General features: G+C 39.9%; 1 protein-coding gene across 3 annotated transcripts; it reads right to left on the reverse strand.

The window, feature by feature from the left end:
- Positions 1–26,996, reverse strand: NDUFAF6 (NADH:ubiquinone oxidoreductase complex assembly factor 6). 3 transcript variants are annotated; one of them, XM_073330531.1, is made up of 9 exons: positions 26,795–26,996; positions 24,490–24,589; positions 20,579–20,701; positions 15,598–15,654; positions 13,746–13,848; positions 7,045–7,178; positions 5,150–5,251; positions 487–543; positions 1–131 (listed from the first exon to the last, which is right to left on the reverse strand). In XM_073330531.1, exons 1-9 carry the CDS (start codon positions 26,971–26,973, stop codon positions 3–5), a joined length of 984 nt encoding a protein of 327 aa, XP_073186632.1. In that variant the 5' UTR covers positions 26,974–26,996; the 3' UTR covers positions 1–2. The 3 variants fall into 3 exon arrangements, with proteins under 3 accessions (XP_073186632.1, XP_073186634.1, XP_073186633.1); XM_073330533.1 differs by lacking the exon at positions 24,490–24,589 and having other exon boundaries at positions 26,795–26,968; XM_073330532.1 differs by lacking the exon at positions 26,795–26,996 and having other exon boundaries at positions 24,486–24,589.
- Positions 26,997–27,455: the final 459 nt, after the last annotated feature.

The raw sequence follows: 27,455 nt of genomic DNA on the forward strand, positions 1-27,455 counted from the left end.
TTTTAATATTTTTTTTTCCAGGATCTAATATATAAATACAATGGTAGTAACGTGCTCTTCTGATGTAAGCTTGGATGGAATATGTCGAAATCTACTTTCTGTATTTTATATAAATAATCTTCTAAAGTAACCTAGAAGAGAAAAAAAGGGTTAGTATGTATAATGGACACAAACAGCAGCATATGCAATATTATTTTATAAATATCTAAACCATTTTTGACAGTCTATGAATACATGGAAACCATTTTGAGAAATTTTGCCCTTAAAAAATAGAAAAACAAAAACTATTGGGCAGTTAAACACCTGAACCTATATTTAGGCACCTAAATTGGTGGCATAATTTCAGATATATTAAGCACCCAGAATGCCCATTGAATAATAAAAAAAATACTACTAATTAACAATTAACTTGGTGCATTACCGTTCATAAACAAACGAAACACAAATTACTCCACCACTTAAAGAGTGCACTGTTATCACACTTACTGTATAGAGAAAGGCAGGAAATGCTTTGGCAGGAACATTTTTACTGAAGGACCTAGCCTGAAAAGAGAAGGAAAAAAAATATTGCGTAGAGAAGTTACCAGATCAAAGTGAACTTCAAATACGGAGTTTTAATGGCTCAAACTGGCCAAATTTATCATGAGCTTGAATCTTTCAGGTTTGAATATACTGCAATGAAGGTACAACTTTCATTAAATAAAAAATCAAGCACCATCCTTCAGCATATATAGAAGTAATTACAAAACCAAGTGTCTAATATTGTGAGATGCCCGTTACCATTCCTGTGCCTTTTCGCAGCCTTAAACTTAGGTATAATCAGAAAATTCACTAGGTAAACTGGTATATTTTTAATCCACAGATCTGCTCCCCATGTGTTCTGCTTGTTTAATATAAGAAATATGGTTTTACTACTTTTATTCCTGTTAGCAATGTACGACGGGGGCTGACTTCTGGTCTCCACATCATAAGAATTAATAACTTAGGGCAGGTCTACGCCAAAAACGTACGTTGACCTAGCTATGTCTCTCAGCGGTACAAAAAATTCACACCCCTGAGAGAGACAGAGCCAACCTACCCCTCAGTGTAGACACCACTAGGTCATCGGAAAAATTCTTCCATCAACCTAACTACCAGCTGTAACTACAGCAATGGAAAAACCACTTCCCTCACTGTATCAAGTATCTATACGGTGGCACCCCCACGGAACAGCTGCAGCACTGTAGCTATAGCATCTGTAGTGTAGACATAGCCTTAGGATCCGATTGCAGCATTGAAACCGCTAGCTCAGACCTCTCTGTCTGGGCAAAGCCCCACTGATATCTATGGGGCTCTGCATGGCTGTGGGGGTCTGAGACAACAGATCTGACTGCAGGACTGAGCATAAACTGCAGTTGCATTATTTTTAAATCAAGGTGTACAGCTCATTGAACCTAAAAGACAAAGAAAAAATTATCCTTTAATATTTCTTCATTTATAAATACAGGATCAATGTTTTTTCCAAAAGCATTTTTTCTGCTTTTTTAGCTTTAAAAATACCAAGAATATCAATTACTGAATTCCTTGTTTTTCTAAACAGCCCTTTGGAGAACTGGACAAACAGAATGGAATAGTAATAGGCTGAATCTTGAACTACAGCTTTAACAGCCCTCAACTGAAAGGAATAGCCCTTAAATATTCCAAAGAGCAGGATTTTTTATTTTAACCTTTGAGGTTTTAACCCTTAACTAAACCTACAATACGCTTTTGTTGGGTTATATTTACTGGTCACGATGCATGAGCTAGAAAAGGATCCAGCTTGACTTTCCCATGTCTTGCAAGGCTGACAGAAAAACCATCTTCTTGCTTGGTAAACTGAGAACATTTGATGTTGAGCAATTGAGAAGCATACAAAGAACCAACAGAAGCCATCTTTCCAGAGTTACATTTCAGAATAGAACTATATTTTTAAAAGGGGGAGAGAGAGGGGAAGAAGTGTCAGCAGGACTTAAGATTGTTAAAAAGGGACTGCCTTTGCAACAGGACTTTCACTTGTATTCAGTCCAGTTTTGATTGTTTTCATTGTATTTTAGTCACTAAGCTTTTAAAGAAAAGTCCTCTCTTCACTAGCTTATTTTGCCCTCTACTGGTTATAAATTTAACATTCCCTGAGTATCTGCAGTAACTGTCGTTGCATGAGCATATCACATCACTTAGGGCATGTCTACACTACAAAACTTGCCAGCACGGGTTACGTTGGCATAAAGCCGCCACAGTTGTTATATAGCTTGTGAACGTAATACCTGTCTCCTTGAGTTGGCGGTGTGTATACTCACAAGGAGTGTTTGTGTCGATGCACAGTGCAGTGCACTATGGGTAAGTATGCCAGGGTACAGCTTGCCCCCATCCAGCGCCAAAACTTCCCAAAAGACAGTGCAATGTACAGTGGGCCACAAACAAGTCATGCAGGGTGACTGGAACTGCAGGGTGCTTGTCACCATCTGCCATCTCTGACAGAACTACAGAGTTTGTGGTACTGTCAGAAGCATTGCATGCACAGGATGCATGATCCTCCAATATCTGCAGAGCCACAAGAAGAGCTGCGAGGAATATGACAATTTCCTGGTGGGCAGGTTGCTGTAGGACACAGTGAGAACCATTCAAGATTGTTGGTGGTGTTCATAGAGCAGCTGCAAACAGTGGAACACTGCTTCTGGGCCCGAGAAAGGTGCACTAGCTGGTGGGATTGCATCTTAATGCAGCTTGAGATGATGAGCTGAACTTTCAGACATGCAAGGCCACATTCTGGGATCAATGTGCCGAGCTTGCCCCCAGCCCTCCAGTGTAGGGACCCCAGAATGAGAGCTGCATCATGCTGATGATGCAAAGTGGGGGTCAACATGATTCTACATGGTAGAATTCTTGGGGTGAATTTTTTTTTTTTAAATTAGGAAATTATATTCAAAAAATCCTAAGAAGAATGTTAAGGTTGCAAAGTCAAGCACGCAAAAGTTAGGAAATGCCCACACAACCTTAATTTGCCCCCCTTGTGTGTTTGGATTATGATTAGTGTATAATTACATGATCACATACTGTTTTTTCTACAGAACCCCTTTTTTATTCAGCACCCATGATGCAGAAGTCGGAAGATGTGTAGTGAATGAGGCAGATGACTGCAGGAAGAGAAAGGATGGTCTCATGCTTAAGGAAGTAGAATGCCACTGTGAAAAACTGGATTATATCCCCGCCTCTGCTGCAGAGTTCCTAATCAATACTCGGCAAATCACTTAAACCAAATTTTTCACAGCTGGCCACTAACTGCATGTAACTGCACGTTCTTCATTTTCAGGGTGCCCAATGAAACCAAATCTGGGGCCAGATTTGCTGAAGTGCTGAGCACTCACAACTGGAACTGAAGTTGGTTTGAGATGTGCTTTGAACACTAAGTGCTATAAATACCAAACATCCTGAAAAATCAAGACCTAGGTGTTTCAAATTGGGCACCCAAAATTAATGGACACTTGACAATTTTGACTTTAATTTTTATGTGCCTCTGTTGCCCAGCTGTACAAAATAAATAAATAAATAAAAATAATCATCTCCTCACAGAGATGTTGTGATGCATTCAGATACTATAGTGGGAGCACCATAAAAATTCCCATTAGGGAGTTAATCATTTTGTAGTTCGTGCAGCATTTGTTAAATAAGGTCTGGTGACACACGCCAACTGTGAAGAATAAAAAGAAATATTGAAGACCCATTAATTAAATGAGGCAGGGATGCTGTGGGGAAAAAAAGGATGTCATCATGTATAATTATGTCATTAAAGAATATCACAATGCATAAGCACAAGGGGGATAAACTAAGGTTGCACAGGCAATCTAAATTCTGGCATTTAACTTTTGAAAGCTTGTCTTTGCACCTTAATGTTCTTTTAATGTAGTATGTACCAACATGCTTTTATAAGCATAGCCTGTATGTTTTATTTTCAATACTTATAGCAGAGAGGTAAGGAATAGGTCTCAGTGCGGCTTCTTAAGTTCGGATCCACTAATTGATCCATGTGAATAACAACCTTTGACAAAGCCGTTGCACAAATACTGAAGTTTGAAACAGTGATCCCAAACAGACTGGCTTGGGGCAAAAACAAAACCAGAGAAACATTGCTGGTGCAGCTCACTATGCATATAGTAGGCAGTTTTCAGGGAAAAAAGAGTTTGGCATGTAAAGGCAAAATCTGAATGCCTGGTAATTATTGCTCCTATGTCCAAAATACACAAAGTAACTCATGCACACAGTCAGTGGCTGTGACCCTGGAATCTGATCTGTGCAGGCACGCCCTTGCATATCCTACATCTCATGACATACAATAGAACCTCCAAGTTACGAACACCAGAGTTACAAACTGACCAGTCAACCACACACCTCATGTGGAACTGGAAGTACATAACCAGGTAGCAGGAGACACCAAAAAAAAATAAAAAATGCAAATACAGTACAGCACTGTGTTACACAAACTACTAAAAAAACAGAATGTTTAAAAAAAGATAAGATTTGACAAGGTAAGGAAACTCTTTCTGTGCTTGTTTCATTTAAATTAAGATGGTTAAAATCAGCATTTTTCTTCTGCATAGTAAAGTTTCAAAGCTGTATTAAGTTAATATTCAGTTGTAAATTTTTGAAAGAACAACCAAAACGTTTTGTTCAGGAGTTATGAACAACCTCCATTTCCGAGGTGTTCATAACTCTGAGGTTCTACTGTATGTGCAAAAGCTTTCAATCAGTAGTTATACATACATAGAGCTGTCACTAGAAATAGAAAAATTCATGCAAATGTGTTACAATAAAAAGAACCTCCATTCAAAAATTATTTTTATTGTTTTAGAATAAGTTTTTTGGTGTGTTTATTCTCCAATCAGTTTAACACTACAAGGCTATATTCCTCAACGTAATTGCGATCTGCACCTTTCTGATCACTTTCAGCAAAGGCGCCCACAACTGAATAGAGGATGGGAGATTGAACTTCTACATGAAGGTAAAAGTGTTTTTAAAATATTTGATACAATAAATAAGGTGCCCAACTAGAAGCACCATCTAAGACCACATTCTGACAACAATTCTTAACATTAAAATTGATTATATGCTATTAACAAGAAAAGAGGACGCTTACATGTTCTAGATGAATGTGCGCCTGGCTGGCAATGTTGTAAATTACATCTCTCAGATTTTTCTCTTGATTGGCTCTTATGAAATCTTCTTGCGAAACTCCATGCTGAGAGGGAAGAGCAAAAAACAAAACACACGTTTCTGATTAACAAGAGAGTAGGAAAGCCAGAAGCCTGCCTGTCTGCCAGATTACAATAAAAATCTGAAAAACGTTTATGCATGTTTTTAAAGTAGTCAGTAGGAAGCAAAGCTCAGTGAAGGAAAAGACAGGAAAGAGTAATTAACTCAGTCTTTGCATAAACTGACTCTCTGAATACTTTGTAGTAAGTAGGGATAACTGAGCTAGAATTTAAATTCTGGTAATCTGAAATCAACTTCTTGCATGTCAAGCTAAAAAAAACACCACCACCACCACCTGAGGCTAAGCAGGGTAAAAGAAAAAGTTACGGATTAACCCGAAAAACAGCTGTTTGGTCCATGAAGAAAGGCATTGTCATAGGGCTGGTCTATACTACAAAATGGTACCATGTTTGAACATTTATTGAGAATTGAATTAGGTGACACAATGGTGACCATGATACTGGTTAATGCAGACTAAGACGAGTTTTGTTCAGTATCATGTCAGCTAACTTAAATTTATTCACAAGGCTGATTGAACATGGTAAAATTTTATAGTGAAGACAAAGCCACACAGAGGACACAGATTCAAGAGTAATCTGGTGACTCTGACTAGCTGCCAAGATACCTCTTGTCTCTGCAACACTCTCAGTCTACCTTTGCACCCATCTCCGACACCCACTGATGACTGAAAAGTTTCATAGTCACATGCGTGGCTGTGATGGCAAGGACAAGCACAATTCTGTGTGGGTGTGTGTTTGTGTACATAGGTATATGATATTAAGTTATATTGAAACAAAGGTAAGAAAGTTGGAAGGCCCTAACCAGCTGCCATCATGAGTTACTGTTTGGGATCGACATATCAGCCATTTTATGCTTCCGTGCCATTCACATAATACTGATCTAGCAGGAAAGCAAAGCCAAAGGTTACCAAATTTGGAGCTCTTCATTATTCTACACAAAACAACCCAAATTAATATCAAATCAAGGATATTAATTCACATTTAAATGATATTCATAAAAGATTAGTGCATGTGCCTTAAGCACTTCTACAATTAGATGGATTTATATAAGAGCAATGAGAATGAGGTCATAATTTGAAAATGCAAACTGAGAAATTATTAAATAAATATTCAATGCTATTGTCTATAGATTTAGCCACAGATTCATATGAACATTAATGGGATACTTGTGTTTTAATCCTTGTGTCATTGACAATTACCTGTTCCTGTAAAGGGCTGCTGAATTCCAGTGCCAGTTAGGTGTTCTCTCAAATTGTACAACTAGACCCTACATGCTACAGCAATGAGTGAGCAAATACTTGTAGTTACTATTGAGTTGCACAGAAAAAGCAAGAGTATGACCACAGCACAACAAAGAGAAGGCTAGGGAGCTCATTCTGAAACAAAGGGACCAACACTAGAAAATTTAGGGCTGGGAGGAAGGAACTGATTTCCATTCCATGTGTATTTCTGCACATGAAGAAAAATCCTAAAATACTACTGATTTAATAAAAAAAATTGCAGTGAGCTAGCACTAAAATAAATAAAAATCACTCTAATCATACCTCCCAAAGGAAGCAAAGCAACAAGACCAAGACAAGCCCTGTCACTGAAAGAACATGCTGGGGGTACTGCAAGCCACAGGAAGTGAACCTTCTACTAATAGCAACTAGGCTCTTTGACATTTACTTTCTGGACTAACAGAAAAGACTATATATCTAAAGCTGAGAGATGCAGTTAGAGATACTATATTGTTTGTTCCCAGTCTATACTTTCTTACCAACATACAAATGTCCATAGGAAGAAAGACCTTTTGTCTTTTACTATGATAAGGAGTTGCTCTTAAACAGGTGACAATGCCTTGTGCTTTCCCAATGTGACTGGCTGCATGGTCTGCATGGATATCCCGCACACCTGTATTTGCAGAAATAAAGGTTAAAAACCAAATAATCAACAACAGAATAGCCTGAGTGTTACAGCTGTTAAGAATATATTTGCCTCAAACAGCATATGTTCACAGATTGTCCTTGAGACCTAATCTCAGAGGTGAAAGCTAGTAAACTAGCTGACTGATTACTACATTCTGGAATGAGACTTCTCTTAGGGCTAGTCTACAATGCATTTTTTGCACTCATGTAGCTATACCAATGTAGCTAAACCAGTTCAAACTCCTATTACAAATGCACTGGTACAGTTTACCCTAGTACATCAGTGTAGTTACATCAGTGCAACCCCTTACCCCTAGTGAACAAGAGACCAGGAATAAAATTTCAGCAATAAATACTAAGCAAAGCCAAAGGAAATTCAGAATTTCTGTCCCAAAGGAAATTCTAACATTTCAACTTTTGATTTGTCCCAAATCTGGACAAAAATTGGGGCGGGGGGCAGGAGCAGAACAGACATTTCTAAAAAATGTGATTCAGAAATATTGAATTGTTTGATTTCAACATTTTCTACTAAAACAAAACATTTTGACATTCTGAAATTGAAATGGAGGGGGAAAAAGGGAAGCAATGTCAAGGCAGACCTCCAAAAGCGGGAGATGAAGGATGAGGCATCTCTAGAACAAACAAATTTCCAAAACACAAAATGGGGAACTACCCAGATATCTGTTAGAAAATCAATATGGCAAAACATAAAACATTCAGTAAATTCTTGGAATGTGTTGGGGGCACCTTCTTGTTTCAGGAAGTGGAAGTAACAACCTAGGGGGCACCCATTTTAGTTTTGATTCTGAGCAACAGGGAGGAATTGGTTGCAAATCTGCAGGTGGAAGGGAGGAGTTTGGATGAAAGAAAGCATGAAATGATAGCATTCATGATTTTGAGGAAAGGAAGGAGTGAGAGCAGCAGAACAACAACAACGGACTTCAAAAATGCAGATTTTAACAAACTTGGACACTAGTAAGTAAGATCCTCTGGGAAGAAAATCTAAGGAAAAAAGCAGTTCAGGACAGTGAGCAGTTTCTCAAACAGACAATATTAAAGGCACATCAGCAAACTATCCAGGAGTGAAGGAAAGATGAAAAAATAGTAAGAAGTCAATATAGTTCTTTAATAACTGAAAATCAAAGAGGAAGCCTATAAATGTGGATAGATTGCTAATGATGAGTATATAAAAAAAAAAATACCACAAGAACATAGGCGCAAAATCAGAAAAGCTAAGGCACAAAATGAGTTACACCTAGCAAGGAACATAAAAGGCAAGAAGAAGAGTTTCTATAAATACATTAGGAAAAAGAAAGACGGAGGAAAATGAAGGTCCTCTACCTAGCAGGAAGGAGAGCTAATAATGGATGACATCAAGCAGGCTAAGGTGTTTAATGCCGATTTGGTTTCAATATTCACTAAAAAAAATTAATTTTGACCAGATGCTTAACACAATTAACATTAACAACAAGGAGGATAGAACACAAGCTAGCATAGGGAAAAAAATGGGTTAAAGATAAGTTAGATGTAGTTAAGCTGGCAGGGTCTGATGAAATTCACCCGAGCGTAATGAAGGAAACTGTCTGAAACAATCTCAGAACCATTAGCAATTATTTTTAGGAACTCATGGAGGACAGGTAAGCTCCCAGAGTGAGGGAGAAGAGCAAATACAATACCTATATCTTTAAAAATAGGAACAAAGAGGACCTGGGGAATTATAGACTAGTCAGCCTCACTTGGATACCTTGAAAGATACTGGAACAAATTATTAAACAATCAATTTGTAAGCACCTAGAGGATAATAGTCAACATGGATTTTCAGAACAAATTATGCCAAATCAATGTCCTTCTTTGATAGGGTTACTGTCCTAATGGATTGCGGGGCAGGGGGAAGAGGATAACCAGTAGACAAGATATATCTTGATTTTTAATAAGGCTACTGACATGGTCTTATGTGACATTCTTGTAAGAAACAAGAGAAATGTGGTCTAGATGAAATTACTATAAGGTGGGTGCACAGTTAGTTGAAAAACTGTTCTAAGAGTAGTTATAAATAATTTGCTGTCAAATTGGGAGGATGTATCCAGTGGAGTCCTGCAGGAGTCTGTCCTGGGTCCAGTACTATTCAATATTTTCATTAATGACTTGGATAATGGTGTAGAGAGCATGCTTATAACATGTGCAGATGCCACTAAAATGGGAGACTGCAAACACTTTGGAGGACAGGATTGCTAGGCAGAGATGGGCTCCACCTCACGAAGAGAGGGAAGAGCATCTCCACAAGCAGGCTGGCTCACCTAGTGAGGAGGGCTTTAAACTACGTTCACCGTGGGAAGGAGACCAAAGCCCTGAGGTAAGTGGGGAAATGGGATACCAGGAGGAAGCATGAGCAGGAGAGCGCAAGAGGGGAGGACTCCTGCCTCATACTGAGAAAGCAGGACGATCAGTAAGTTATCTCAAGTGCCTATACACAAAATGCAAGAAGCCTGGGAAACACGCAGGGAGAACCGGAAGTCCTGGCACAGTCAAGGAATTATGATGTGATTGGAATAACAGAGACTTGGTGGGATAACTCACAGGACTGGAGTACTGGCATGGATAGATATAAACTGTTCAGGAAGGACAGGCAGGGCAGAAAAGGTAGGGGAGTTGCATTGTACGTAAGAGAGCAGTATGACTGCTCAGAGCTCCGGTATGAAACTGCAGAAAAACCTGAGAGTCTCTGGATTAAGTTTAGAAGTGTGAGAAACAAGGGTGATGTTGTGGTGGGAGTCTGCTAAAGACCACCAGACCAGGGGGATGAGGTGGACGAGGCTTTCTTCTGGCAACTAGCGGAAGCTACTAGATCACAGGCCCTGGTTCTAATGCTGGACTTCGATCACCCCGATATCTGGCTGTGTTTTAAAGAATCCTTATTGAGGTTGCAGGAACAAGCCATCCTGATGTGTTGAAAGAATAGTAAATATGGTAGATGACCAGCTTGGCTTAACAGTGAAATCCTTGCTGATCTTAAACACAAAAAAGAAGCTTACAAGAAGTGGAAGATTGGACAAATGACCAGGGAGGAGTATAAAAATATTGCTCAGGCATGCAGGAGTGAAATCAGGAAGGCCAAATCACACTTGGAGTTGCAGCTAGCAAGGGATGTTAAGAGTAACAAGAAGGGCTTCTTCAGGTATGTTAGCAACAAGAAGGTGATCAAGGAAAGTGTGGCCTCCTTTCTGAATGGGGGAGGCAACCTAGTGACAGAGGATGTGGAAAAAGCTAATGTACACAATGCTTTTTTTGCCTCTGTCTTCACAAACAAGGTCAGCTCCCAGATTACTGCACTGGGCAGCACAGTGTGGGGAGGAACTGACCAGCCCTCTGTGGAGAAAGAAGTGGTTCAAGACTATTTAGAAAAGCTGGACGAGCACAAGTCCATGGGGCCGGATGCGCTGCATCCAAGGGTGCTAAAGGAGTTGGCGGATGTGATTGCAGAGCCATTGGCCATTATCTTTGAAAACTCATGGCTATCGGGGGAGGTCCCGGATGACTGGAAAAAAGACTAGTGTGGTGCCCATCTTTAAAAAAGGGAAGGAGGAGGATCCGGGGATCCAGTCAGCCTCACCTCAGTCCCTGGAAAAATCATGGAGCCGGTCCTCAAGGAATCAATTCTGAAGCACTTAGAGGAGAGGAAAGTGATCAGGAATAGTCAGTAAATTTAAAAAAACTGGGTATGTTTAGTCTTGAGAAAAGAAAACTGGGAGATGGGTCCTGATAACAGTTTCAAATATGTTAAAAGCTATTAGAAAGAGAAGAGTGATCAATTGTTCTCCATGTCCACTGAAGGTAGGACAAGTAATGAGCTTAATCTGCAGCAAGGAAGATTTAGGTTATAGCAGCCATTTGTCGAAGTGTGGTTTCTCAGAACGTTTATGCTTTACTGTTCAGGGAAGAGAAAGACCTTAGCTCACTTAGCAAACTTAATTTGGCATTTAATCTCTTCAAATATTTGTATATTTATATTCCCAAGCCCCTCACTGGATGCCTAGTCAAAATATCCTTTTATTTTGCTTTCCCCCATTCCCTTGATCAGATTGATGTTCTTTGCTACCATGTCACATTGCAAAATTATATCTAGTTCACGAATGTATCTTGTCTAATTTAGGTATGCCTGTATTTTATGAAGTCACAGCTTCTTCTCTTAGCACATTTTCAATATTATTCTTTAATATTTATATTATGGCCATCTCTACACATCTGGGCCTGGACTGTGGTACCATAGCTAAAACCTTAGCCATATCTCTTTGTGCTTTATTTATTTATTTAAGTCCATCTAAAACGTCAGAGCTGGGGAGGGAAAAAGTAAGCTCCGAGACAGGCATGGTAGGTACAAAATTCTCCAGAGTTGGTTCTATCAAATTAAAAGATGCAAGTCAGACCAAAGATTTTCCTCCAAAGCATGGAGGCAGATGATTACTATCAACATTAGAAGTACACCGTCTGACAGTCCAGGGCTCAAGAATCATGTGGTTAGTTCTCACCCTACTGCTTTCTCTTACACAAGGGCCCATTGTGTTAGGCAATATGCAGACAGAGTTAGATATTGTCCCTACACTCTTCACTCCTTTTCCCTTTCTAAATGAATACACCTACTAGTCAGTGACTGATAGCCTATTTTTTAGGGTTTGATTGTTCCCCCCCCACCCCACTTAGGATGCGATTATATTTTTAAGACAGATAGATATGGCTGTGACATTTGAAATAGGTTTAATTTTATATAGTGCTGTCAAGCGATTAAAAAAAATCAATCATGATTAATCGTGCAATTAATCGCACTGTTAAACAATAGAATCCCATTTATTTAAATATTTTTGGTTTTCTACATTTACAACACAGAATACAGTGTACAGTGCTCACTTTGTTTTTATTTTTGATTACAAGTATTTGCACTGTAAAAATACAAAAGAAATGGTATTTTTCAATTCACTGAATACAAGTACTGTAGTGCAATCTCTTTATCATGAAAGTTGAACTTACAAATGTACAATTATGTACAAAATAACTGCATTCAAAAACAAAACAATATAAAATTTTAGAGCCTGCAAGTCCACTCAGTCCTACTTCTTGTTCAGCCACTGGCTCAGACAAACAAGTTTGTTTACATTTTCAGGAGATAATGCTGCCTGCTTCTTGTTTACAATGTCACCTGAAAGTGGGAACAGGTGTTCATATGGCATGGTTGTAGCTGGCATTGCAAGGTATTTACGTGCCAGATGCGCTAAAGATTCATACGTCCCTTCATGCTTCAACCACCATTCCAGGGGACATGCTTCCATACTAATGACTGATTCCACTCGATAACAATCCAAAGCAGTGCGGACAGACGCATGCTCATTTTCATTATCTGAGTCAGATACCACCAGCAGAAGGCTGATTTTTTTTTTTGGTGGTTCAGGTTCTGTAGTTCCGCATTGAAGTGTTGCTCTTTTAAGACTTCTGGAAGCATGCTCCACACCTCGTCCCTCTCAGATTTTGGAAGGCACTTCAGATTCTTAAACCTTGGGTCGAGTGCTGTAGCTATTTTTAGAAATCTCACATTGGTACCCTCTTTGTGTTTTGTCAAATCTGCAGTTAAAGTGTTCTTAAAACGAATGACGTGCTGGGTCATCATCCGATATTGCTATAACATGAAATATATGGCAGAATGCGGGTAAAACAGAGCAGGGGACAGAAAATTCTCCCCCAGGAGTTCAGTGACAAATTTAATTAACACATTTTTAATGGGCATCATCAGCATGGAAGCATGTCCTCTGGAATGGTGGCTGAAGCATGAAGGAACATACGAATGTTTAGCATATCTGGCACATAAATACCATACAATGCCGGGTACGAAAGTGCCATGCGAACACCTGTTCTCACTTTCTGGTGACATTGTAAAGAAGAAGATGGCAGCATTATTTCCAGCAAATGTAAACAAACTTGTTTGTCTTAGTGATTGGCTGAACAAGAAGTAGGACTGAGTAGACTTGGAGGCTCTGAAGTTTTACATTGTTTTGTTTTTGAGTGCAGTTATGTAACAGCAACAAAAATCTACATTTATAAATTGCACTTTCGCAAAAGAGATATTGCACAACAGTACTTGTATGAGGTGAATTGAAAAATACTATTTCTTTTATCATTTTTATCATTTTTATAGTGCAAATATTTGTAATATAAATAATGTACACTTTGATTTCAATTACAACACAGAATATATATGAAAATATAGAAAAACATCCACCATATTTAATAAATTTCAATTGGTATTCTATTAACAGCACAATTAATCGCAATTGTGTGAGTTAATGGCGATTAATAGACAGCCCTAATTTTATAGATTTAAGTGCTGAAAATTGACCTATTCTTCTCCCATTAAAGTCAATGGAACCTTTACTACTGACTTTAATGGGTCCAGAATTAGCTCAACCATCAACACTTTTGAAAATCCTCCCCATTAATAAATATAGTAGCAGTTATAGCACTACTGATAAATTCTCCATAAAAACCCTAAATAAAGAAAACCACATACCTAGCATTTCCAAGGTGAGATACAAGAGAGCGCTATGAGTGTTGTCAGCATATGCTTCAAGTTCCTGGATGTTGCGATATGCTCTGTCATCCAAATTTTTCTCCTATAGTTTGAGCACAGAACATGAATATGTATGAGTCTGTATTGCAACATGAACATGTTTTTTTTGCACAAACTGATCATTATGAGCAGATCTACATAATCCTTCATTAGGGTATAGTGGACAAAAGTAACTTACATTAGGGGATAGGGAGGAATCACGTGTGTATATGAATATAACCATATACACATTAAGGAATACATTTTAAAATATCTCCAGCAATACAAAATATGTATGTGCAAGGGCAACGAGCTAAGGTTGCTGAAGGAACCACAACCATTGTATATTTAAATTCTCTCTTGCAATATTGCATTAACATTAAATCAATTGGTGCTTGTTTACACTACAAGTGCTTTACCAGTATAGCTATACTGACAGAGTCCCCTGCCATAGATACAGCAGTATACCAACAGGAGTTTTTTGCTGGCAATAACAGTACCATCACCCCAAATGAGATTAGCTACGCTAGAGAGACAAGGTGGGTGAGACAATATCTTTTACTGGACCAATTTCTGTTGCTGAAAGAGCCAAGCTTTCGAGCTTAGACAAGCTCTAATATCCTGAGACTGACAAAACTACGACAAAACTGAATATCAGCTATGCTGATGGAAGCACATTGTCAGCATATGTGCATCTATACTGGGATTTTTGCTGGCATAATTATGTCAGCTAGAAAGTGTGCGTTTTTTCACATCTGACCAACATAGCTATGCCAAACAAAACTTTGTAGTGCAAACCTGGCCTTGGAGTCTTCATGCCGTGCTACTGCGGACTCACACCCTTAGTTCTGATGAATGGTACTGTACAGTATGTTTACACTATTAACTGCCAAGTCTAGTCCATTACCAGTGAATGAGGCTTATATCTCAGTGAAAGAAAATTACACATATCAGAATATGTTCCTCAAGTGTGTGCTTTTTTAAAAGCACTTTTAAACTACTGAGTGTACTTTGCTGTCTCATGCAAATGCTATCAGAAATAGAACACTCACTCACTATGACAGGAAAGCTGGTCTTGTGGATAAAACATACAGGCTTGAGAGTGAAGAGACCCGGATGGTCTCTGTCATAGACTCCATGTGTGTGCTTGGGCGAGTCACTGGACTTCCAAGTCCTTTAGTTTCAGTGCAGAATGTGCATATTAATACTCATCTACCTCACACTGATGTGGTGAAGTTAAAGTAATTAATGTTTATAAAGTGCTCTGATAGGAAGTATGATCCAGGGGACTTGAGACCCAGATTCAATTGCCAGAGTCAATAGCCTGCTTCACCACAGGCTTCCCATGTGACCTTCAGTAAGTCCCTTAACTTCTCTGTGCCTCAGTTCCCCAGCTGTACAATGGGGATATTAGCATTTCCCTACCTCATAGAGGTGTTGCGAGGATAAATACATTAGAGACTGTGAGGTGTTCAACAACGAAGGTAATCAGGGCCACATAAGTACCTGTGATATATATAGATCTTGTAGGGAAGGCAATATAAAATGACGTTTGTTTGAGATTTTAAGCTCATAACTCATCTTGATATGAGGCAATACAGAAATATTTTAAAGTAATTTCTAAAAGCCAAACAAACATGGTCACAGAATGCTGTCAGGAGACTAAGATGATGTGAGTGGATAGGAACAGGATACCATGAAAACTATACAGAAATAGAAAAGATGAGCTCTTTTAAGTTTTGGTTAGGTACACATGATTCAAAAAGTCAAATATGAGAGGAAAAATTAAAATGCATACTAAAAAATTACTTACTCTTTCATCAATAATCTTCAGAAGCCACCTTTTAGTCAAGTTATGTCTCTTGACAGCCTGGAGATGAACAAAGAAAAGCCATATTACAGTTTAGAGAAAAGGGAAAATTTGGAAAATTATTGAAAGCAAGGTATGATAAAGGCTGTAATTTTTTAATGATCTTTTTGTTATTAAAAGTAAGATTTGACTTGCTCAGTATCATCTAAGTTAAATCAAAATGGAAATTTAAAGTGTGTAATAAAAAAATTAAGTGTAAAACTTTTCAACTGATCTCTCTTTACTACTGCTACAGAAAAAACAGAATCTTGTGGCTCAAGCCAACACGTAAGCAAAGGAGACATTTTAAAAAAATATATTTTCTTTAAAATGTAATTTAAGTCTACACATTCATTCTATTACTGGGTCATTCTATTACAATTTCCAACAAAATATTTGCAGATCACATTGTTCACTTCCCAAATTCAGCATTTTGTTTCCTAAGACGAGCAATGAAAGGACTTCCCTAATGGTTTTTCAGGAGAACAATAATTAGCATGAGTATATATGTTATGTCAACAGATATTGTTTATACAGAATATTCATATATTTATTTAATGTATAAACAGTATAATTATTCAATTTATTATAGAAAACTGATAATCCTCTACCATCTCCTGTTCAGCCACTCATCTCTGCCAAACTCTTGCCCTCCTTTCACAGCTCCTCCATTCTATACTGGTTTTTCCAAACTTATTATTTAAAATAATTCCCTCAATCACCTTCAATTTTGCAGCTAGTACGTACTGTTGTGTATGAGTCTGACATGATTAACTGTTTATGATAGAAGTTTTGGAGCAGTCTGTTCTCAGAATCAAGGCTTTCTACAGATCATTATCTGTCTCTTTAGATCTAATTTAAACCCCAAATAACTATTTTTGCAGATATTTTTAAAAAATGTTGCAAAGGTACATCTTTCTAATGATTTCAGTAGACTTTAGACTAGGCCTTAGATGCCCAATTGGTTTCCCAGTTTGTCAGCACTAACTGTCTGTAAGTGCATTGGCGGCAACAGTGCCAGAGTGGTAAAGAAGTAACAAGTTTTGTTAAGTTACAGATACTACGGGCCAAATTGTCAATAATCACTTGTAATTTTGGGTACGTAACTTCAGACATACAGGTCCTGATTGAAGTTCTGAACACTGACAACTCCCACAGAAACGTGTTTAGAATTAGGCTCACAGTGTCTCAATTGGCGTACAAGATGGAGTTAGAGGTCACTTTTGAAAAGGTAGCCTAAACTTAAGTTGTAATTTCATATACAATCTGATGAGTTTCTTGATAAAATACAAAACATTTTCAAGCATGGGTACTATGACAAAGTTCCTCCTCTGCCTTGGTGGGTCCTGCGCTTATTGGCAGATTTGTTCGCCTCAGAGGTTCACAGCAGCCCTCAGTTTGGCCACTTTCATGGCTCAAATCTGCCGTTCACTCAGTTAGCCTTATCACTGGCCAGCATGAGGAAAAGGAAGAAGAACAATCCCTGCAGTCTCTGCTGATCCACCTAGTGGATCAGGGAACAGGCCAGAGACCTTCCCGTCTGGTGGAACCCACAGTCCAGGTCAACTCCTCCGGTATCAAGTAGGGAGTTGGGGGGATGGAGGGAACCCGGGCCCGCCCTCTACTCTGGATTCCAGCCCAGGGCACTGTGGATTGCAGCTGTCTACAGTGGCTCCTGTAACAGCTGCGTGACAGCTACAACTCCCTAAGCTACTTCCCCACGGCCTCCTACCAACACCTTCTTTATTCTCATCACAGGACCTTCCTCCTGATGTCTAGTAATGCTTGTACTTCTCAGTCTTCCAGTAGTACGCCCTCTCGCTCTCAGCTTCTTGCGCCTCTTGCTCCCAGCTCCTCGCACACACGCCACAAACAGAAGTGAGCTCCTTTTTAAAACCCAGTTGCCCTGATTAGCCTGCCTGTCTTCATTGATTCTGGCAGCTTCTTGATTAGCTGCAGGTGTTCTAATCAGCCTGTCTGCCTTAATTGTTTCCAAAAAGATCCTGATTGTTCTAGAACCTTCCCTGTTACCTTCCAAAGGGGAAAGGGACCTACTTAACCTGGGGCTAATATATCTGCCTTCTATCACTCTCCTGAGCACACAAAATAGTGTTGTGATTCAGTGATGTAATTCGTATAAGGAACGGGCCCTGTGATATTGCCAGTTGAAGTCTCCAACTACAGATGTGGATATTTGTCTTCAATCAGCTGTCAGAATAAAGCATTTTCTAACTCAGGGGGGAAAAAAAAATCACTCTCCTGTAGCCATCTGGCCTGACCGTGTCACAGTGTCTAAAATTCAGTGCCTAAATCCATATTAAGGCTTTTAAAAATCAATGGTAGCTGCAAGTGTTCAGCACCTCTGAAAATCAGGCTAGTTTTATTTAGGTGCCTTCATATGAATTTGATCACCAAACTTTGGGAGCCAAATTTGAAAATGTTGGCCATATTCCATATAAAATATTTGGGAATATGTATTTAATATACACCAAACTGATAACTGATGTGTAAAACTGCAATTGTCCCCCATGCAAACCTAGTAATGAAAATATAGTATGCAATGTTTTTGATAGAAGAAACATTAACTAAAGAAGCTCTATGAATTTGGCTACGAGAGAGGTCTGCAGGTTATCCATGAATTTGGAATGCTTTTTCAAGGTTTTTTTTTGTTTTGTTTTTGTTTTGTTTTTTTTAATACAGGATTTGTTTTTTATTTTAATAACAACCTGTCCTTTTTGGGGCAGCTCCTCTCTGCAAAGACTGAAATGATCATACAGGATCATTCCGGGTGTGTCCAGCGGCACTGGAAATAAAATCACAACTCTGGGAACCAATATGAGTGCACCATTATGAGGTAATCCAAGGAAATTGTTAGTTTGCCTCAGTGTTCTTTTTGCCCATCAAAGCTGATTGAACATCCAAGAAACGCTTTTAAGCTTTTTGAACTATTTCTCATTTGGCAATTGATTCTGTTTAAAGGGCCTGATAGAGAAACCAGGTGTGAGAGCAACCCTTGTTGCAGGAATGGATCTATTCCCCTCCCTCCACTACAAGGTTGGTTTGCTTCCTGGAAAGAGGGTATATGACCAGCCGGTCTAACTATCTCAAAATCTGACATTTGATACAGATCCTCATCCACATGATGTTTACTACAATTATCCTTTGGAAGAAACCACTATTATTCATCCAAGCAGGCCCCACTGAAGAAAGCTGGGAAGAACATGTTTAGACATACCACAAGCCAGTGTATGCTGAATCTATTAGATCCAGACAACCACACAGGAGGGGACCTTTGGAATGGAAAAAGAGTAACCAAGGACCAAATCCATTCCTGGAAGCACAGACATTGTGGAAGAACAAAGAGACCAGCTTGCTTGTGGGCAGTCTGGCATGTACTTGGGCAGAGAGAAAGTGAATAAAAAGCAAAAGGTGCAGAAATAAGGTTACCAATATCAAATTTTACCCTTTGCAGCAAAGACATCTAAGTCTGTTCTATTGGGGCTTTGAATCCAATAATCTATAACTAAGGTCCAGAATACTTGCCAGCTTCTCTTTTAATTATATTAGAGCTTTGTTGTGGCTAAAGAAATAAATAATTCTGAATTGGAGATATCTAGGAATAGTGTTGGATATCCTAGATGAGAATCAAGTAGATGCTGTTTATTTCCTGGCATTACCAGTGTTTTCTCTCTTTCTTCAACAGTTTCTTGTTTAAATCCAATTATAATTTGAACAGGATTGTTGATAGAAACAAGTACTGACTTGTGCTTGACATCAGACCTAAAGGAGGAAGAGCACACTCGGTGCGTCCATTAACACAACAGTGCCAACATCAGAAAAAGGGAATAGTAAAGGGCTGTGATCCCTGACCTCAGATAAACAACAGACAGTAGATGGAGAGCCATGATGCCCTCAAGTGAACTCTCTAATCATACAGGAATTGTAGTATAGTAACCCACCATTATAGGGGGTTTCCCTATTTTTTCTGCACTTTCAACACAGACAGAGGCACATGACTCCTTAGATGGAGAGTTTAAGATGTCAGTCTGTGGTCCTAAGGCAATGACCTATCCCAGCTGGAAATCATAACTGTAAAGCAACATATTGGGGTCTATTTATTCCCATTTTAAGTACAGGCAATCATCAGTCATCTGGTGCAGTGGGGGTCCTAACTAGAGTGAACAGGTTTGGTCAGCTGGTCATTTTGTCCCCAACCATGGCCAGTGGAGATGCTAAATTGTAGGCGTGCTTGAGTTTGTAAGTTCATGGAAGCTCCAGAACAACACAGAGGTGTCTTGAAGCAAATATTTCAAAAGTTGGCAGGTACGTAGAATCCCTGTAACTCAGCATCCAAATCAGGACTTGGATTTTGTGCAAGTTTAAAAAAAAAAAATGAAAGAAACTGTCAGCTATTCAGTTTTCTGGGGAGTCAGAGTGCAATGGAATATGAAATAGTGCGCATTATAGTTTTAACTGTGAAGGTGTGAGCCTCCTATAGTGTATCTTTCTTTGTATGGTCCGCTTTCTGGCTTTAGTCTCTGATCACACTAATTTCTGTCTTCTTTCAGTTCTTAAACCTTTGGAAAAGACTAGTAGAGGCTCAGGAAAGTTTACTTAAACACTTTAATTGGTACTGATTTAAAATGGTCACTCTAATGATTTTGTCCCTTCACCTGGTTAGAAGGCAAATTCTCTGATTAACATAGTTCTGACTAGTTGCTACATTTTTCTGGTAACTTCTCCCTAGATATCAGCATCATCACTGTCCATCTCTCCCTTTTTTGCTTCAGGCTGCTCTTAGTATAACACATACAACATATCATACATTATCTGTATAACACAAAATACAGTTAGTATGCAGTATAACACATGCAAAACAACAAAACATTTTCCACAGGTAAAATAATAATTATAAATAAATTTTAAGACAGGAAAGATATTTTACCTTCCACAGTTCTATAGCAACTGGCTGAAGTGGTGGGTTATCACAGTATATATCTTCCACAGCTTTCCTCCAAAACTCCATTCGCATCAAACCTATGGTCTTCTGTGTTATGGAGTCTTTAATCTGGAAAGAATATATTTAAGAGTGAAATTTACAGTCTAATGGAGGCATTTAGCTTAAGACACTTAAAGAGCATAACTAAGTATCATCTTTCCTGAATGATTTTTCTGATCACATGCCATCAGTATGCATCTTTCACAAGGAAGACCATGTCTACATGCCGGGCTAAACTGGCACTGCTGCGATCAATGCAGTGGGTGTTGATTTAGCGGGTCTGGTGAAGACATGCTAAATTGATGGCAGAGTGCTCTCCTATCAAGTCTCTACTCCACCTCCCTGAGAGGTGGAAGCTATGTCCATGGGAGAGCATCTCCTGTCGACATAGCTCAGGGCAGACACTGCTATAAGTCGACCACAGTTATGTCGACTTAAGTTACATAACTGAAGTAGTGTAACTTAGATCAACTTACAGTGTAATGTAGACCAGCTTGGTCATTAGAGGACTCAGGAGACACATCTAGGAAGTGGGAGACCCACGATCTAGTCCCTCTAATCCATTGACTTTATTTAGCCAGAGTGCAACAACTTCAACATGAAAGACTGAAGGAGCCCCACATCAGAATATCCCATAACCCAATGGTTAGAGCACTCACTTAAGAGGGGTCACATAAATGTTCAAATCCTTTCTTCCCCTCAGGTAGAGGAGGGACTTGAACCAGGGGTCTCCAATATCCCAGGTGAATACCTTGACCACTGGGCTAAAAGTTGAGAGAAGTTCTCTTCCTCCTCTGTGGCTTTTTGCTAACGGTGTAGGCACCTACTGCAAATAGAGTGTTTGCAGCTGAGAATCCCAAGACGACATGGGCGCCTCCCTGCAGCCCAGACTTAGGTGCCTCTCTCCAAGACAAGGACAAAGTGTAGCACACACCCCTCTCATTGGATGACTAGCTCCCTGCCCAGCATGATGGCTTTTGTTAATCACAGTTGAAGATGTCTCTCCCCATTCATCGTATAGGAGCTTAGGGACTTAACTCAGGGCAGGTCAACACTACAAATTTACAGTAGCTACGCATAGTAGCTGTGCCACTGTAGAGCTTCTGGTGAAGATGCTCTAAGACAATGGGAGAGATCTCTCCCGTTGGCTTTATATCTCTCCTACCACAAAAGGTGGTAGCTATGTCATTGGGAGAACCTCTCCCGCCAACATAGCACTGTCTGCACTGGTACTTACATCGGTATAACTACGTTACTCAGGGGTGTGGATTATTCACACCCCTGAGCGAAGTAGCTACACCAAAGTAATTATGTAGGGTAAACTAGGGGTCAGGCTTTGTGAATCACAGGGATTTTCTAGGTGCCTAAAAGTTAGATGTTGTGAGGCTGAGTGTCACAACTTCTAATTTCTTAGGCCACAGTCACTGCCCAAAGAGATTACAATCCTAAACAGTGAGCAACATACAAAAGGAGAAGGAGAAAATAAAATACATACAATTTTTATACATACTGTATATACATGTGCTTTTTTTTTTTTTAAAAAAACATGACTTCAAAAGGAAGGCACGAAAGACACTGAGGGCTTGCAGGAGTGAGTCAAATTGTTACTACTATCAGGATTTCTACAGCTGCAAGAGAACAAGTCAGATAGTGACATATCTATCATCAAGAAAACTGCCAGCAGAGCTTGGATTCCAGTGTTCAATTGTTTGTGATGATGTACAAAGCAGAATGTTAAATTATTTGCAGTTTGGATACCTTAGCATCTTGCAGGTTTGGGCACTAAGTGCCTTCCCAGTGATGCTGAGTTTTCAGCTCCCCAATGCAACCTACAGGCTCAGCATCTCACAGGGACAAGTCCCTAATAATTAACAGCTTGATTTTCAAAGGTACTAAGCACCTTCAGCTTACCTGTGAAACAACAGGAGCTGTGGGCATTCAGCTTCTCTCAAAAATATGGCCATATATATCCCAAATGAACTTACGCATGTTAGGTGAAATCCTAGCCCCACTGAAATCAATGGCAAAACTCAGGGAGGGGGAAATATTTGGGGCAGGATGTCACTCCGTGAACACAGCATACTAAATGAACAATTTTATTCTTTAAACATTTTGCCAAGTTATTCAGGTATTTTATAAAAACATTTCTAACAGTAAACTTAAAGTTTTAACTTGCTCTCCTTCAGTTCATCTAGATATGCAACAATTACGGTTTTTCATTGATCATGCCTGTGTAAAAATCAGCTTCTCTCCAGTGGTAAAATTTTCCAATAATAAGCCGATGGCTATTTTATTTATGACTATAGACAAGCTGTTCACAGGAAGAGCCAACACCTCTGACAGAAACAAAAATGTGTCTAATATTCCACAGTGAAGATCAAACACTTTGCCCAAATCTTCCTATAAATGATAAAAGATTGCTTTGTTGTACATTTCACCTTAGTCACTTGCTTTACCTATCACAAAAATCACATCTACCTCCTTCAGTTCAACTAGATTAGTAAGCAATTTTTAAAATACTGCTACTAGATAATATTTTATATGTATCACTTGGCAATTAAAATACTAAACTTCAGCAAGCTATTGCATACTAATATAATTCTTGTTTTTGTGATTAGTATTTGTTTTACTGCTCGAGATTTTCTTGTGCTTTTTAATCACAGAGATAAAATATATTTTTACAGATTCAGCATCGCACTAATGAAACCCAAAGACAAGCAGCTATTTCAAATATTCTTCTGAAGGCACATGTATTATGAGACTGGGCTGAACCACAAAATCCAGATCAGAATCTGGATTTCAAAACACACAAAGTTCAGTTCCTGGACCAGTTTCACCTCAGAGGAAACCACCCCAGGGAATCACAGGTAGTGTTCCCACTGCTAGGGAGGGCAGCTTTAAATTATCCAAGAGTCCTGACAACAGAGGCTGAACAGGATTATGTTTAATCAGCACATCCTCTGGGCTGTTCTAGCTAGGCCTTTCTTGCAAGCATCAACTTCTGTGGTTGCACTGGCAGTTTGAGGGTCACTGTGGTGTGGCAGATCTCCACCCCAATCAGGAAGGAGTTAAAGAGCTCCTCCGGGCAAAATCAGCCTTAACACAGCAGCACATCTGTGAGGCTTGTCACGCCTGCAGATAAGTAGATCCTTAAAAGGGAGGATGATATTTGCTCAGTGTAAGGTAGTACTCCGAAGGAGCTCCCTGGCACCTTGCAATAGGGGTTGCTGACCAGGAAATGGCTTGAAAGCCTTGGCTGCCCAAGCCCTCTTAGGAAAGAGAAGGGCAGGTACTTTTCTCTTTTATTTTTCTCATTGGCTTCCTGAATGCCTAGGGCTCTGCTTTTTTGAGGGCTGTGGTAGCATACTGACTTTTTGTTTGGACTACTTTAACTTTCCAACCAGGGGGCAGATGCTCTGAACAGCAGAGCTGGAGGGCTGTGCACCAGAGACAGGAGTACTGTCCACCCTCTGCTCAAGGGGCCATTAGAGAGGTATAGCCTACTACAGCTATCTAGCAGAGGGAAGATGTAACCACTTTTTTAAATCTGCAACCTTCCCTCCTGAAAGTCTGCCAAGTCTCTGCCAGCATAGACCTAGAAATGAATCTCCCCCAAGGTTTTTGGTTTGATCCTTTTCAGATAGGAGTCAGCTGCACAGTTCAGATCCAAGTTTAGATTCCAAGCCCCCTCAGTTTCTACAGGTGTTTAGATCTGGGGTTTTGTGGTGGACCATCTGTTTATCACCCTTTGAAACAAAAACTTTCATCTCAGCATACAACACTTCTTTACAGTTCAACCTAGAGTCTTGAAATGATAGTTATAGTTCAGTACTTCACAAATCTATTTTAATACCTGCCTGGGCCAGTTCAACATTGAAGGCTCTCAGTGCAAAAGCAGAGGTGCGGGATTCTGCAGGCAACAATAGAGAACACAGAAACCCTTCATAGTCACGTTTCCTATATATGACAAACAAAAAGATTATAAATTTTATTTATAACTATATGTAAATTAACCATTCTACTAGTCAGCACTGAACTTACTTCTAATAGGAGTGAATTGCGAGCTCAACTAGTAACTGTGACCAAAACAAAAATAGATGCTTTTATTTTAAACAGTTAAAAGAACAGATTTCATTCATTCCCCCTGGGAAGTAATCTGAACACCCTGTGCACCAGCAGGAGCAGCTACACCTTTGAGAATCAGGCTTTAAGAGATTTGCCCAAAGTCACAAAGCAAGTCTGTGGCAAAACTGCAATTACAGTCCAGATCTCCTGACTTCCAATCTTGTGTTCTAATGAAACCACACTTACAGAGACTGGACTCTTTGGAGCTTGGCAGAGGACAGTTTGTTTGACCAGTGGAGTTTCTGGGTATATCTACTCCTAGAACTGGAGGTGTGATTCCCAGCTTGAGAAGACATACCCACATTAGCTCTGATGAAACTAACAGCTAAACATATAATATAGCTGCAGTAATGAGAGCCAGTGGAGGGGCTAGCCACCCCAAGTAAATGCCTAGGGTCTTGGATGGGCATGTACTTGGGGCACCTAGCTTCTCCCGCCACTTGTGCTTCCATGTGTACACTCTATTTTTAGCATGTAGGTTCACTGAGCACTAATGCAAGTATGTCTCTTTGAACTGGGAATCAAACTCCCAGCTCGAAGTGTAGATATGTCCTTTTGTTTATTTGCAATTCCAATCACAGCATACAGTTTACAACTGTGGCATACTGACTATAGGTATCTAAACTGATGTACACTCCTTTGGCCACTTGGGAGTGCCATTAAATTAAAAACAACTGCAGCACACAAAACCATACCATAAAATGCAGAGTTCTACTCAACTATTCTTATTACAAGCGGAATTCAAAACTGTCTATATAGTTAAGGTGCCTGTATTTTCATCCCTTGCATTCATAGGGTGAAGCTTTGCATTCAAGTTTCAGCCCCTAACTTCAAGAGGCAGACATCTGGGCACACATTTACTCATTTTCATGAGAACTGTTGATCCCGTCCCACCCCATTTTAGTTACATTTGTTTCATAGATGAGGTAAAAATAAGTGGGCAAGTTTTAACTATTTAATTATTAGTGTCAAGGCAAAAAGAAAACTAGATTTGCAGACAAGCACTTTGTGGACATAAAAACAGTAACTGGAAATCTACTGTGAATTTTCAGAACAAATCCCTGAAAGTACTTTGGGTGACCTTGGGCAGCTACTTTCTAAACCTGTTCTGGAGCCTGATCCAAAGCCCACTGAAGTCAATGGAAAGACACTTACCAATTTTAGTAGGCTTAGGATAAGATCCTTAAAGGGCACTTTCATAGCTAATTACAGACCCATCAAATGTTCCTTTGAAACTGTCTTAACTGAGGAATACCATCAATTTGAAATCTAGTCATTCTTTAAAGATGAGTTACAGAAGTATCCAGTACTACACCTGCCCCTGCCAATATCTGTAGTTGTACAATGACATTTCCCTATTTTGGAAGTTATTCTCTTCCCTGTTGGTAGGTGAAAACCCCCACTCAAACAACAGAGGAAACTGACCAAGTACATGGGGGGAAAAACAATGAAACTAACTATACAAAGTCCCCTGTCCTTCCCACCAACCCACCTTTAGAGAAAAACCTTTTCCTCCCTATAATAAATTTCAGCTATAGTAAGCTTAAATGTAGCTTGTAACAACAAGGAAGCAAAGAATGTTCAGACAGGAGTGCTGATGGTCTGTCCCTTTAAACATCTCACTATAGGCATGAACATTTTTAATGAATTTCAATTAAACTGATTAGTCTTCGTTTTAAAGCTCTCAGTACTTTAAATCCAATTCTATCTCCACTCTCCTCATCCACGAGGGTAAGGCTCCCCGCAGGGGGATAAATTTTAAGATTTACATTGCTTGTGTTACTTCACCTCCCCCAAAATGAGGATTAATTTTAAAGGCGACTTACAACAACAACTACTAAATAAATTAGGGCCATGCCTTTTATTGTTTTTTTAGTATGTTACAGCCCCCTCCCGCACGGGGCTGGGGCTCGCTGGGGGGACGGGGGATACAGCGCCCCCACCGGGCTGGGGGTCGGGCTCGGGGTTACAGGCCTCCCTCCCCCAAGGGGCTGGGGCGGCGGCTACATCCCTGCGCCCGTCCCGCACCAGACTCACCGCAGCAGCTCGGCGCAGTACTGCACCTCTCCCCCGGGGCCGGGCCGGCTGGAGGCCGGCGCCGCGCTCCCTCCCCAGACCGCCGGCCGCACGAGCCGCCCGCGGGCGCTCGGCCCCAGCAGCTGCCGGGAATAGGGCCCGTAGCGCATCCCGCAGCTCAGTGCCATAGCGGCCGCCATGCTGCCTGGTGCACCGCCCCTCCTGTCAATCACCTTCTGCCTGCAGTGCTGGTCCGTGCCTAGGCCTCCGCCCGGTCTCCACAACCAGTAATGCAACACGCTGCTTCGGGTGTGATTTGCTACCGGTAGCAGTTACTGATACAGTGGTGTTCTTATTTGCTGGTTTGTCCTAATTTGCTACCCTCTCACCTCTCTCGTCCTCTGGTCCAGAGATAGACTGTGAGCGATGGGGGTACATCTGCCTACTTTGCCCACCATTGGCTACACTAACTTTCTTTTATATGCAGCCAAGAGAGTCTAAAGAAAAAAACTTGACAGTGGTGTGGGATGGAATCATAAAGTCTCCAGCTTCCAAACAACCCTCTCTCCTGTATATATGTATCAATTACCTCTTAACAGAGTGAGGTCATTTAAACATCATGTATTATGCAGCTTACACATATTTTCGATGAGTATTTGTTATTAAAATATAAACTAAATAG

The sequence above is a fragment of the Lepidochelys kempii genome, chromosome 2 (genome assembly GCF_965140285.1).
Source record: "Lepidochelys kempii isolate rLepKem1 chromosome 2, rLepKem1.hap1, whole genome shotgun sequence".
Classification (NCBI taxonomy): Eukaryota; Metazoa; Chordata; order Testudines; family Cheloniidae; genus Lepidochelys; species Lepidochelys kempii.